The sequence below is a fragment of the Centropristis striata genome, chromosome 5 (genome assembly GCF_030273125.1).
Source record: "Centropristis striata isolate RG_2023a ecotype Rhode Island chromosome 5, C.striata_1.0, whole genome shotgun sequence".
Taxonomy (NCBI): Eukaryota; Metazoa; Chordata; class Actinopteri; order Perciformes; family Serranidae; genus Centropristis; species Centropristis striata.
Window position 1 is genome coordinate 23,594,424 of NC_081521.1, and position 15,202 is coordinate 23,609,625.

A 15,202-nucleotide genomic window follows, 5' to 3' on the forward strand; every position below is an offset into this window, starting at 1 on the left:
ACATGGAAATCTCTGAAGCTTCATGGGTGGCTTTTATTGTCAGTTCTTTTCTTTTTTACCATCAATTAAATTATAGAGTAGAGGAGCTAAGTGTGTCAACAGGTGTATTCACTGTCCTTTGTCTCACCTGGAAACAAGAATGTACTACAATTACACATAGAGACAAGAATTTGTACTGGGTGGATATGTACTGTTTCTTGTTACATTGTACACATTGTTTTAGCTTCACCAATGTCTGTAGAGCGGTTAGCATATATGATTAATGAATGCAAGAATTTCTTTATGTATTCGCACACAAGCAGAGCTACACCCACTTGATCCATGCAACAAAAAAATAAATGGCTAAAGAATGAAAAACATGTACACAACTTCACACACATTTCAGGAATGCATTGTGTTGAAAAACTGAAATCTAACTTCTAGAGTCTCGTGTCATTGGAGCTAATCCTGCACATAAATAGAAACACACATGGTGCCAGCACTGTATTTATAGGTCATCGTCCCTGAGCAACTAAACACACAGGAATTATTGTTAAAGTAAATTTTAGACAGAGTCCTTGTCTCCACACCATTAAAGTTCAAAACACAGGAGTTGAAAGCAATGACAGCTTTTAAAGTCTTCTGATTGACACGTTTTTTTTTTTTTTTAAATTTAAGTTTTTTAAATTTTGTCTTTATTTGGAATCACATTTCAATAGCACATTACACAGTCATCACCGTTATGATAATAGGCATTATGATCCATATTTCATGATTTTTTAGATGATGTCATTCCACTCGTCTATAGATGGGGTTGATTGACACATTTTAAAGTATGTTAAAATACTCTTTTATAACATGGTTTCCCACATAAAATGTTAAAAAAAAAAAAGGTAAAACAAACCTCCCCTAAGACACATTGTGTGACAATGTGAACACATTTAAATATTCTTGTACGAGGTTGACCAGTGACAGAGCAGTGTGTAACAAGGTGGTTAGTGTTATGCCAGGTTCAGAGAGCAGGAAGAAGCCGGTAAGTGCTGCCCGCTTACTTTCGGTGTTTATTTGGGCTGTAGAACGCAATAGTTTTAGTGTCTGGTCTATTTTCTCCTTCCTTCCTCCTAGAAGAAACACTGGTGAGATTCAGTCATACAGCTTGTTCTGAACCAAAATTGTGACTAGCAGACGTATCAAAATAGTAATATAAAAAAAATAATAATCCCTATTAATAGAGCACTTTTCAAACACATGTTACAAAGACAGATAGATAAAAGTAATGCAATTAAAAGATAGTTCAAGGGAAGTTAAATTCAGGTAAAATCAGGAAAGGCTGTCAGATAAAAGTATGTTTTAAGAAGAGACTTAAAAGAGATCACTGACTCAGCCAACCTTATTTCCTCTGGCAGGCTATTCCAGAGCCTCAGGAGACCTCTGCCCGAGGATCTCAAAGTATGGACTGATGTGTAGGGTGTTAAGAGTTCAGAAATAGTAAGTGTAGTTAGTCCATTTCTTTGAAAACAGCAACACCTTGCTTCTCCTCCTCCTCCTGGTATTTTAGCCGTAGCATTATGCTAATGATAGGGCCAACCTTAGCTTTGATCAAAACACTGAAGGATTGGAACTGTACATACTATACAGGGACAGGATTTAAAGCAACATTTCTTCTATATTTCTGGACCTAAAAAGACTTCACCAACCCAACTAAATACCACTTTAGGCCTTCAAGTTTATCCCATAAACTAATTACCAGATTAGTTCAGGCCATAGAGCACAGCACTGCACCCTTATCTGGCTCCGTGCAACAGCGATGAACAATGTGTCAGGGTTAAGGAAGGTGTGAAGAGGTCTTCAGTGTTTGAAGGGAGGAAACTGAGTGTGACTGGTAGTCTCCACACTGTCTCTCCCTGTGCTGCTAGCTGTGGCAAACTGATTAAGCTCCTGAATGCAGCTCTTTGTCACTCTTCACTTCTTCTAGGGACGTGTTTCTATAGTGATTCATGTTGTTTCCTAGCTTGTGTCACTCAATAGAATGTTGTTGTTTTCCAATGAAAATTCAGTTGTTTGTGATAATTCATGCTGATATTTCAGTGTTTACTGTGAGTGGGGAGTATTTTTCGGAAGCAGCTCAAACAGTAGAGGAGGAGGGATTCTTTCTTTGTGCGGGAAATGCACAACCTATGATCTGTGTTTTGCTATCAGGTATTTACTGCTGTAATAACAGTTTGTGTGCCAAACTGGCTCCTGTTGATGTAGGAGACGCTTTGCATGACATTCCTCAAAGTGCTATGTGCCAGCACAGAAGCCACTTAAAGCTTAGTGGCACTTAAAATGAGCGTCGCACCTCAACAAACTTCCACACAGCACATGTGTTCTGCAACAGTAACATTCACGGATGGGTGAATGAAACCCCTATTCTGACATTAGTGGTGAGAGCTGAATTCGCATGGCTTAATGACCTGAAAACCTACAGTCATGGAAAAAAATATTAGACCATTGTTTTCTTCACTTTCTTCTTCATTTTAATGCCTGTTTGGACAATTAACGATAACAACAACAAAAAAGCTATAATAAGAATTTAATTTAATATCTAGCCATTTTCCATGGTTTTCTTAATAATAACCAAAATCATTATCAAGACAACCAGAGAAAATGGATTTTTTTTGTTGTTTCATTATATTTGTCCAAACAAATGTACCTTTAGTTGTACCAGGCATTTTTTCCCATGACTGTATGTGGTGTTTGCATTTTCAAACCAAATCTGCTGTAGGGATTGCTCACAGGTATCAACGAGTATCAACCAGTTTGCGTTTTGGACTATGAAATAAAAAGTTACAGCAGGGTCAGTGCGACGTGGTTTGCAATGTTTTTGTCGTTGCGTCTTTAAGGTTTTGCAACATGAGCTGTGACACGCGTTCTCTTAAACCTGTTTTGCTTGTATACAATGTAAAAGTGTCGAGCTGCTGCTCTTTACATAATACTGGAAGCACAGGTTTGATGTGGATGTGTTTGATGTGTCGGAGAGCTGTTTGTGTGAATTCCAGACTTACATGATTACTAGCTTGTTGAAGTGCTCGGGGGACTGTTACCATTAATGATGAAGACGCGGTGACCTGGAGGTAAGGAGAGGGGAGGTGTTGTTTATGACCTTGAAGAGCTTAAAACCTTGATGTGTTTAGAGGAAAACATGGCTATAAGCTGTTGAGCTGTTGATGGTATGTCGGCGAGGTTTATATTGTATATATTAAACTTGTTTTGAGAATTTCTTTAAACAGTCAAAAGTTCAGTGGAAATGGTTCTGTTTGTTCTAGACAAATACTGATAAAGAACTGATTACTGTCCTGAATGAGAGTGACAGTTTTCTAATCATTCAGGTACAAACTGCACTCCAGGAATTTGTCTGATGTTGCATTAGTTCAGTGCATCCATTGTTGTTAATCTTTGTGTAAATATGATTAAAGCAGGTGACACTTCTTTCATCTACTGATAAGCTGGCAATCACAAAGCATTGTCAAAGAAGCCTAGATAACAAGCATAGATGAAGACGTGGCATTTGGCTCATGAAAAGGAATCGGTAAACATCTACGGAGATGTAACGATTTGTGTCATTCATATAATATTTGGCAAAGATACAGACAACATCAATGGTACAAACATTCACAAACACTGACATTTGCTCTTCTGTAGATCGAGTTTTTACTGCATGACTCAGTTGCATTAACCACCTGCGTGAGAGGTTTCCTGAGGTAGCCGGTAAACGTGCACATTACACTTTCTTTACTATCACGTTTGTTTGGCATCCTGGAAGACCTTAAGTGGCCCAACCCATTGAGTTTAAATAGTGTACTTTACTAAAATGAAAGTAAACAAGGGGAAGGTTTTTTTCATACTCTAGTATTTGTTCATGAGATGAGTTTGTCTGAAGGCTGGGTTTCTCTCTGTCAGGTAGTCAGGTTTTACTGTATGAAACCTTGTCAGTCATTGTCTTCGTTGACAGCAAAGCTTGTCGCCATGTATATCCTTTGTGTCGGTAATCATATGTCTGCGTGTTGGAGTGTCTACACATCTTGTTTATGTGGTTAAACACTCAAAGAAATCTTTTCCATTCAAACTCCAGACATTGTTTGAGTGTCATGAATGGGTCACAACTTTAGTTTCCGTTGTAATAGGTTTACAGTACATACTTAGGTGTGTCTCGGTGATCTTCTGTCCTTTCTTTGATTATACTTATTACACGCACGCACATACCTGTTTACAGATATTTCACCCAGTCATCTTATGTTGCAGTATGCTGAGCTTTTCGTAAGTTTTCTTGGAAGGTATTTTCTAATTGCTGTGTGTATTTCAGCTTTGCAAACAGAAGCAAGAGACATGTAATTAGCAGGAAGCACCACAGGCAAGGACTGTGGAAATGCATCATGACAAATGCCTGGGGCAGGGCAACCTTTTCAGTTAGTCACCACAGGGGATTGAGATTTCGGTGGAGACGTGAATTTTCGGAATTCACAAATGACGTTGTCTCGTTTGTTTTAATGTTCACGTTTATTTAACAAGAACAATGAAACTGGTCATGAGTAAAGACCCTGAAAACACTTGGCAAAGTCCTGTTCATTCTCTCTTGTTAAGTTTCTTGTGTGAGTGTAATTGTCACCAGTCAGCTGTGAGTCGTAATTAGGACGATGATACTGTGAATCTGAAATATGTTAATATATGTATTTTATATGTATATTTTAAAACCTGTTTTATTAGCACCATTAAATATTAAATACTTGGCCCTGATACATGTGGTATGGCTTCTCTTGGTCATGTTGTGTACTGTATTGTAAGGTTAAAGTTACAGTCTCGAAAAGAAATCTTAATTTTGTTTTCCTTGCCGACCCCTATGGTAATATGCAGTAATTGCAGTTGACTGAGCTCCGCCTGCCTTTTTTGGTTGACCGATCAGTTCTTGGTGATGGAAAATGGTTCATTTAAATAAAAATCTTCGGATATTAGAATTCTTGTAAATAAATATCAAAGACTAAACATAGAACATATCATAGGAAAAGCCAAGCAAAAATCAAATTTTTTTTTATCACATTCCCCAAGAGTACAAGGGGGCATGTTCAAACGTGTTGTTTTGTTGCACCAACACCGCAAAATATTATGTTTTTAATTACATTAAACAGACAAAAATAGAAAATCTTATATATGAAAAAGTAAGGGCCAGCAAAGGTTCAGCATTTTTGTTTTTGAAAAACAACTGTTGTCTGCTGATCAGCTGATCAGCTGATCAATTAATCACCTAATATGGTTATTATATTATATTATATCATATAAAAAATGAGTGAAATACTGTATGTTATCATAAAATATATATTGAGAAAGATAAGTGAAGCATCAATCTGTTGTGTTGTATTTTCAATATCCTTTCCATTCAGCACTAACTTGTTCCCACAACATACAGCCAGGTGTCTCTGCATATATCTACTTAGACTAGAAAATGCATGTTTGACCATGGTAAAGCTATTCTCTTTAGATGTATGTTAATCTTTTGTGCACATGCTCCCATGTCTACACACACCACATGTCAAGCTTTGAATGGACATGCAAGTTGGTTAGGCTTTGCCTCTGAGGTTAGTTTGTCTGTGTTTACAGAAGCCGTGCTCTCTTAAAAATGGAAGAGGTCCATTTGAAGTGATGACAACTCTCTCAAATGGACTACATAATTATGTCCAACTATTCAGCACTGCCTTTGACTTTAGTGAATTGCAGGCAAGTCTGAATCAGTCACTGGTCTAAAAAAAAATTAGGACAGTGTAAAGGCTGTTCTTAGTTAATGTTGTTTTGTTTTTTATCAGCAAGTAAATAAACAATAAAGCAAAATTTGATTTTCGAAGACACTTTTAATATCTTTTTTAGGCAAAGTACATACATTTAAGAAGAACGGCTCATCAAAGAGTTTTCTTCTCTTAAAAGTAGTTTATCTCAGGGTTAAACTAGAAGGGAGCTTGCACTACTGAATATCAGCCTTTAATGTACTGGGCTGTGAATGTCAACTCATTTTCCTGCTGGTTGGATTACCCTGCAGGGCGACGGGGGCATTGCTTACTCTATTCGTACGGTCATTAGGTCTCCATTAGGTTTAAAAGAATTATGTCGAGAGATACAATCTCCATTATTCCTAAATATAATGCAGATCTGAAAAGCACTTTAAACTCAGAAAGATGTCTGTTGAGCCACTGGAATATAAATGGGCCTATTGAGAAAATTACAGATAGATAACACCCAGAAACCTGCTAAAAGTGTTATTGAACTTGTTTGAATATGAAACTAAACCAGAAACTTTGCTTGCACGATCAAAATCCTTACAAGAAAGAAAATGGAAAGGATCAGCAAAATAAAATTCCTAATAGCCTGCTATCAACAACAACATGTCTATTTCAGGCTTGTTCTCCCTTGCCTCTATCTATCAATACCCCGGAGCAGTGCGTGGAAATGAAAGTACACAAAAGCTCTGGTCCTCTGAGAGTAGATGACTCCTTCTCTTTTCAATGGAGCTAAGACACATTGCATTAAAATCATTGAAAGGGAGCTGGGTGTAAATGGGCGTGCTCAGTTTGTGGAAGGCAGGATGGAGGGATCCAGGGAAAAACGAAGGGAGAGAGAAAAAGAGTGAGAGAAAGAGAGGGAGAGACATGCCTATACTTCCTCTCCACCCATTCTTTAATGCTCACTGAGTAGCCCCGCGGTGCAGGCTTTGTCCCGGTCATTGTCACAGGCTTAGAGAGCCTCTTTGCCAAGTGAGAGGCTTTGGCGACATATGTCACTTCAGTGAGTCTCCTGTCGCTCCTTTAGCCGCTTGAGTGGAGGGGCGGGCAGGGAGGCGTGCCTGTGCACCAGGAGGGGAACAACGTGAGGTTGAATGGGAAGGACATGTCAGAGATGTTGGTTCAGAGAGAGTTGTTGGAATGATCCCTTGATGGTCCTGTCCCGTACCTTTTTATGGACTTGTAGTGCAGCTGCCTTGGGCCTCTGCTGGAGGTGGACTTAAGATGTAGAATGACTCACAAAAACTGTAAGTATTGGGTCTTTTAGAAAAAGTTTGCTGTCATTAGTCCCTTTTTCTAGTTATATGAATTTAAGTAGAAAAGCGTGTGTACAGATACTTTCTACATTAATTTGCGGTTTGACTTGCTACACATTTATAGTCTGGAGGGGTGCTGGTCTGTCTAAGGGAGGTTGAACTAAGTTTGAGTTCAAATAAAGGGAGGGGGTCATTGTATACAGGGTGTGTTGGCAAGGATTAGTCATGTAGTAGTCACACTTTTAGTCCCCTGGCCAAGTATTGGCTTAGGATCACAATCCCTGTGGATTTGTGGCTGTGATCTGCCATGTGTTCAGGTAATAGATCCCTCTGCTCCCAAAACAAATGCTTTGTAGTCTGTTTACATAGGGACTCCACCCAATTTTACGCTCTATTGATTTGCCCTTTTAAACGGACTCTGTCACCTTTGTTTGAGTTATCATTAAAGTGGCAGGTTTGCTGATCTCCACGTGCATATAAAACGTAGTAATCTGCCTCACCCACAAGGTTCCTCGGGTGTGCAACCGGCAGTGGATTTGCTGCGCATGGATGAAAGTTGCATTTTTGATTGTTTCTGTTTACCAGGATCAATACAAATCTAGATAAAAGGTCCCACTTCTCGTGTCACTGGTGGACTGTGGGCCTCCTACCTAACAAGGATTCTGCATGCTCCGCTAGGCTTATTTGTTTTTCTGTCTGTGATTTAAATCACAACACTGTCACTTAAGTTTTACGAGTACTGTAGGTGGTTTCCAATGCAAAGCTGTATCTGTGTGTGCAGGCGTGCACATGTGGGCATGTGTGTGTGTCTTACAGCTTTATTACAAGATGAAAATGTATGTTTACTCCACTGGAACAAACATCTAACCAGCTTTGTTTACTACTCAATCCGGTGGAAGATAATCACAAAAAGTCCTTATTGCAAATAATACTCTGCCGCAATCTCTCAATTTGTTTAATTGATTCTAAAGTCAAGCAGCTTAATCCTGCATCTAGTCTATAACAATTACCACATTAACCTTTCTCACTAAGAAGGGACAACACATGCAGCTTTGAGTCCTTAGAAGAACCCTGAGTAGCACTCAGTCATTGTTAAGCAGCGTACTGTATGACTGCTGGAGCCCCCGCCTTCATTCTCCTGATAGCAGGATTAGCTAGAGGGTGAACCCATTTGGCATTGCCAGTGCCGCCGCCACCGTCTCAGTACTGTGAGAACTAAGCCGTGAAATACTGACAGGCTTAAACCAATTTATAGTCTGCCATCTTGGATCTAGCGATCGTAGCAGACAGGAGCTTTGTGCCAGTCGGGTTTACTGTAAGCATGGCATGCGATGCCACCAGCCAGGCTTGACAGTTCAAAGGGTAATCTCCAGACAAGTGCTGTGCTGTGTTGTGCTACGACATCAAACAATGAAGGACATCCTACATTAAATAGCGAGTCTCCTCAATGGGATGTTTTGCATACATCAGGCACAGTTTCTTTAAATGGGCCTAATTACGGAATTTAAAGTTTCTTCAATTTTTTTTTTTTTACAAGGAAAACAATTTTAATGTGCAAACTGCTGTAGTTTGTTTATTCCAATTAAAGTTAAAATAAAGAAGGGTTTTTTATTGTTTAATTTAAATTATTCAGTCCATTGCTCTCCACTACTCCTTTGTGTTTGTTCTGCCTTTAAGCACTAAGCCTTCAAATCCATTCAATAATGCCCTTTAGGTATTCTACATTTACTTGTGAAACATCATGATGAACATTATTCTTACCCTAAGGCACAGCATCTTTGAAAGGAACTTATCAAAACAGAAAAGAAGGAATATTTAATATTTTTTAATTGTGATTATTATAGAAAAAACACTGCAAAGTATGTGGGTTTGACAGGTTTTTATGTTGTTGGATCTTTATGTATTTGCCTCCTGGTTCTTTACTTTCACTTGGCAGGCAGCCACGCTATAAAGTGTTCTGTTTTCAACAATGCTGCCTTAAAGGAGCAGTGTCTAGGAGGGATCTATGGGCAGAAATGGAAAATAATATTCACAATTTTGTTTTCATTATTGTGTTAAACGATTTTTTTGTATTTTCATTAGCTTAGAATGAGCCCTTCATATCTACATAGGGAGTCCTCTTCCATATCTTGCACCACCTTGATTCAATAGTAGCCCAGAATGCACAAACCACACAGGCTTATTATGTGAAGGCCACTGTGGTTCTGCTTGGAAAGGGAGGGGGGGTGGTGCCCATTCAGGTGGTTGCAATCTGCACACTCACTGCTAGATGCCACTAATCCCTACAAACTTGACATTTAAGGCACATGTCTCTGTCATTAGAACAGATGCTTGTTGGAGATAATGTGATAGAATATCGTTGAAAAGAAATACCTGTTTGAATTCCTCTTTGGTCTTGCTTAGCCACCATTGATAGTTATCGTTTCCTCTGCCTGTTGATGTTACTAGTATTAATACTTTTGTACCTGTGAACTATTTTATTTTATAATTACCTATTCCTTCATTTAATCTACTTCTTGTACCTTTTTGAATTTGATTAAATGTAATTAATTGTGTTAAAACTTTTCAACGCTTCCTTGAGGTGGGTTTTATTTTTGCCTAAAAAAACAACATATTCTCACTCCTCCTCCTCAGGTCCTCTGTGCCTTACAAATCCAAGTGACACCAGTTGATCTGCATCAACACATTCTCCTGATCTCTACTGTCTCCATTAACCAGTGGAGGGTGATGAGGTTGGTGGGGAGCCTGCAGCTTGTTCTGCTTTTGGCCTTGATCTCCACATCCACAGGCCTGAACATCCCTCTGGAAGGTAAGAGTGCCATGATACCATTAAAGGTCATGCTTCAAGTAAATAAATACAAGTTGATTTACAGGGTTTGACTGACACGGAAGGCAAAATCATTATTATCTGAACCGCAAAATGAACTGGTTGCTAAATCATCTTTCATTTAAACTCTCTCTTGCTTCTGTGTTTGTGTGTGTTCATATATTTAGCAGCCCATCCTGCTTGAGGGGTAAATGTTTGCAGCTTTTCAAAATTACGACTAACAAATAACAACTTAGAGTAAATTGTTTAAATCACAAGTGTTGCAGCAGAGGTTACTTTATTTAGGGCTATGGAGGCTTTGCAATCCACTCCCTGTGTGCTGTTTTAGTTCAGTCTCTATCCAAGACACCTTATTTGTCCAGATTATAGTGTAGTTGGCTGACAACTTCTCTGCTTCATACAGAGCAGTAGGAAAGTATAGGAAACAGTAGGGAAAGATACAAAACAGATGTAATTTAGCATAGCAGTGAGATCTCAGAAGAGAAACTAAATCACCAATGTTGAGAACACGTGTGTATTCATTTTGCGTGTCTGTCTTCATGTTATAGTGGAGCAGCCTCCAACCATAATAAAACACACACCTGGTCCCATTATTGCCCTTCCTTTTGACATCAACATTGCTATCAGTTGTGAAGCCAGAGGCAACCCACCACCACAGTAAGTGACATCACCAGGATCTCTGTCATAATAACAAAAGTCACTGACTAAAGATAAAGTGTGACAAAAGATCAAAGCATTCTGTACATAATGTATAGATTGATGGAAACCTACTGTATATTTTGCTCCAACAGATACAGATGGACAAAAGATGGAGAAGAATTTGTCCCTCCCCATGTAATGACAAGCAGAACAGACCACCAAGATGGCACCTTTGTGCTTTACAAAAAGAACCATGTCCAGTTTCAGGGTAAATACCGATGCTACGCTTCCAACAGGCTGGGAACCGCCATGACGGAGGAGATAGAACTAATAGTTCCCAGTGAGTTACCTTTACTGAAGAAGCTTATCTATTGGTAAACCGGTTGACTTTCACGATATAGGTGAATTTCCTTTTGAGGTTTTCATCGTAAGGATTTCTTTTTGTTTATGTCTGCTTTTGATTAGGTGTTCCCAAGTTCCCCAAGGAGATCAATTTCCCCATTGTTGTGAAGGAGGGAGAGCCAATCATCCTGGAGTGTAACCCACCAGAAGGCGTGGCCCCACGTCAGATCTACTGGATGTCTATTGGTAAGCCAAGAAGCAACTGTTTATGCTTGTAATGTATGAAGTGGATATGTCTGTTGATTGATTGAACCAAAAGACAGACAAACGTCAGTTTTCTTAAAATAAAAGTCTATCCTCTGTTCGTTTATTACCTCTTCGGGGGACATAACACTGAGGTCATTATTTCATACACCATCACTTCAGCCTTTCTGCATGATTCTTAATGTACTGTGAAAAGACCATCCAAGGCTTTCTAGTGATTTAACAATGTAGCGCAACCGCTGAAAACATCTTCTGTCTTTTCAAAATGGGAACTGCAGCAACCACATTTCATGGCAGTAAGGTGGTGAAGTGATGACATTTATAAAAATATATATTGTGTCTGTTCTTTATAAGAATGCTGTTTTTATTTATATGAGTCTTTGCGATATTAGATTAAGATTTTAGAAGTGTATATACATTTTAAGTCTTTCAAAAATACAGCCTGTCCTTTGTGGGGGACATCGGTTTGTACTTTTCTCATTTTCAACCATTTTCCATACTTGAGGAAACAGAGCAGTGAGGCAAAAAAGATTGTGTTAAAAATGATTGAGGGAAAGTCAGACATGGAGCTGTCATGAGATGAGGTGAAAGAGAGACTGACAGGAGAGCAGGTTTTAAAGTGTGTTTTGTTTCCAATATTCTTAAAAAGTCGAATGAATATGTATCTGATCATTACCAAATGATGGATGAATGAATTAAATAAATAAACAACACAATTGAGACCAGTATATAAGTATATATATAAAGACTCTTCTAGCCCCTGCATCGCTTTCAGTTATGTTTCACTTTTATTACACTTGTGGTGCAGGGGTGGAAGGGACAAAACACTCGTTTATCAATGCAGTCTTTCAGATTGCCGTTTCAAGACATGATATTTACACCTCTGTGGCTTTTCGCCTGCATTCTGAATGCACCAGAGGTGTGATGTGAGGATCAAGTGATCTGAGTGAGTCAAGTGCGCCTTCGGAGGTAGTAACAGAGGAGTAAAATTGGCAAGACTATTCGAGGCGGGATCAATCTGAACCTGCAGAGCCGGCAGGACGGAAAATATGTGACGTATCATCAGAAACACGCCTCTCACTTGAGTCCGACAGTAATCGAATTATTTTCAACAAAAATAGCTCATAAGAGTTTAATTTAAAAACTGATATCTAGCTATTTTCTATGGTTTTCTTGATAATAACCAATATCATTATCAAGAAAACCATGGAAAATGTCTAGATATCAGCTCTTAAATTAAACTCTTATGAGCTATTTTTGCTGTTATCATTATATTCGTCCAAACAAATGTACCTTTAGTTGTACCAGGCATTAAAATGAAAAAGAAAGCAAGGAGAAAACAAGGGTGGTCTAATAGTTTTTTCCATGACTGTACATGCGGACACAGTCTGAAAGGGTTTTTTTTTTTTTTGCACAAGCGCCATGCTGGGATCTCGAGTGGGATAATGTGGATCGTGTGAGGGTTTGTTTGTGCCACACCTTCCTCAAGTATCTCACAGATGAAAAGAAATAACTGGTGACACCCTGTGCTTTTGAAGCAGCACATGGGTTGTCCTCACCCTCTACTGGCCATCAGAAAATTTAGCAGTGACAATTAGAAGGACAGTCAGGGAAAGGTACACACTTGAGGCCCACACGTTTCTTCCCACCACTGCCAAAGAATGTGATTTACTGTGTAAAAGTCACCTCAGTTCTGTCTGAAGTGCTTTGTCAATAGGGGCTGTGTTTTCTGTCCAACCCCTTGAGAGCTCCTCAGACGCCTCCAACAAAACTGACTGATGTCAAAATGAAAAACAGTTTTTAAGGTGCTCAAGGCCTCGAGGCATGGAGCGGAGTGAATGCAAACACTTGTGAACAATCCTGGTCTTAAATTTTGTTTAAAATCTTTGTTGTTTTACTCTAAGTCATAGCTGCATATATTTAATTTTACAGGGATGACACAACAATCGATACTTAGCACATGATAAAAGAGTCTTTGATGTCGGAAATATCAAAAACACAACTCAAAGAGCGATGGTGTGCATCTGCACTCCAAGCAAATCAGTGTGCTCTCTGCATGCATGCAGTGGTGGGAAACATTGTTCATTTCCTATAAGTGCCATGTAATAATAAAGAACCAAACCAATCTTTTTTTTTGTCTCGAACATTGACTAAACAACCAATGACTTAGGGCTATGACTTAAAGCTGTTAAGTACTGCGAATGGGCTGATCAAGGAGTGACACAGAGCGTCACTGACCCATGACTTAAATAATGGCTCTGTGTAAACCAAATATGCTGCCACAGAGCACTTATGAGTCCACCGGCTCCATACAAGGAAACTCTTCAGGGCATTTCCATTAACGTCTAGTGTATATGAGGCTGCACTGTGTTGAAATTTACTATCGTGTAACCTGAGTCTTCTTATCGTGAGATAATTATGACCTTTTGTTCTGCCCCTCTTGTGTAACCAACGGATATATTTGAGATGTTCTGTCCAATCTTTTCCAGGTCTCGAGCACATTGAGCAGGATGAGAGGGTTTCTATGGGCATTGATGGCAACCTGTACTTCTCTAATGCCTTACAGAGTGACAGTCGTGAGGACTACTGTTGCTTTGCCTCCTTCTCCAGAATACGCACCATCGTCCAGAAAACCGCCATGGCTGTCGTGGTCAAGAGATGTAGGTTTAAAAATGTGTCTTTAACCAAAAATACAGCCAGCTGTAGTACTGTAGCTCACTTGTAAATCATAAAACCAAAGACAAATCCCTGAGAAGTGATAAGAAAATGTTTATATAAACATATAATTGTGTTTTTACTAAGAAGCAGGGCTTGCCTTGTCACGCTTGTGTTCAAAGAAAGTCATGACACTGAATTGAGCAATACGAGAGAAGCCATCATCACCATTATCACTCTCACAGTATTTTGTTTTTGTTCCAGTGAAACCTGGCAATGGATCTGCTGACAGCGGCAATGCCAGTGAGTAATATTCACACATCAAAGCCTCCATAGTGTAAATCAAAACACATTTCACAACATGCGAACAGGCAGCATAATATGTTTGCAGGTTGCAAAAAGCTGCAGGTAACAGCTTGACTATAAATTATGTGTGTAGATTGTTTTTGGACAATTGATTATAATTACAGATATGACTGAATAAGACCGTTCTCTATGTTCACCACAGCTGAAGCCCCCCCAGCGAGGATACCCAGCCTGCTGCTGCCCTCTGGTGTTCAGTCAGTGAAGGTGCTGTTGAAGGGAGAGGATCTGCACCTTGAGTGTATACCAGAGGGATAGTATGTATATCATCACATTATCACTCTATATAATGGCATATTTATCTGCCTTTGCGGGTCATAACATGTTGTTTTATGTCATAGTCCCACTCCGAAAATGAGATGGATGAAAATGGGAGACAAGCTGCCTCCACGGACCAAATATACCAACTATGAAAAGCTGTTTTCCATACATGCTGTAAATGAGAAGGATGCTGGGAGATACACATGCGAAGCCCAAAACTCAGCTGGAAAGGCTGTCCACTACTTTGATGTAATAGTGGAAGGTAGGAACTAATTATGCATGTATTTGTGGGTGCTTTGTTTTTGATTCACAGAGGTGGCAGGTTTTTTTTTTTTTTACTCAAACACGCGTCTTCTTAACATCTCCCAGAGCCGCCAAAGTGGCAGACAGAGCCTCCTCAGAGCCAGCTGACTGTGATTGGGACTGATGTTTACATCAAGTGCTCGGTTAGTGGAACACCACCGCCGGTCATAACATGGAGGAGGAATGGAGAATTTTTCAGAGGTGAGTGGGAATACTTCTTGCTGTGGTTTCATACATCTTTTGCCACCGGGCAGGAGGACAGTGCAGCGTGCAGCTACACAAAACTTCAACCACACAAGTTCAAGGCGACATGCAGCTGTTCTGCTAAGTGTCCTTCAAAGCTTATAACTGGTACATTTTTACAATTTCGAATACAGACTACACAAAGCACATGCTTGTGATTTAAAAATAATGGTTTTCTTCGCTCTACTGATTATAAATACATTTGAATGTGGATTTTTGTTTTGTTTTTTACAATGTCTTGTTGCAGAAATGTGTGGATAAGA

The 15,202-nt window shown here is 39.3% G+C and overlaps 1 protein-coding gene across 1 annotated transcript in view; it reads left to right on the top strand.

Annotated features, from left to right (window-relative positions):
- Window positions 1-6,908: 6,908 nt before the first annotated feature.
- The window catches only part of LOC131972015 (neural cell adhesion molecule L1-like protein), a 38,118-nt gene continuing 29,824 nt past the window's right edge, over window positions 6,909-15,202 (top strand). Inside the window, exons 1-10 of the mRNA XM_059333732.1 lie at window positions 6,909-7,033; window positions 9,677-9,851; window positions 10,418-10,526; window positions 10,661-10,848; window positions 10,974-11,096; window positions 13,604-13,774; window positions 14,034-14,072; window positions 14,278-14,389; window positions 14,474-14,655; window positions 14,763-14,897. Of these exons, the coding sequence (XP_059189715.1) occupies window positions 9,770-9,851; window positions 10,418-10,526; window positions 10,661-10,848; window positions 10,974-11,096; window positions 13,604-13,774; window positions 14,034-14,072; window positions 14,278-14,389; window positions 14,474-14,655; window positions 14,763-14,897 (1,141 nt within the window). The 5' untranslated portion in view covers window positions 6,909-7,033; window positions 9,677-9,769. The remainder of the gene's footprint in view (window positions 7,034-9,676; window positions 9,852-10,417; window positions 10,527-10,660; window positions 10,849-10,973; window positions 11,097-13,603; window positions 13,775-14,033; window positions 14,073-14,277; window positions 14,390-14,473; window positions 14,656-14,762; window positions 14,898-15,202) is intronic.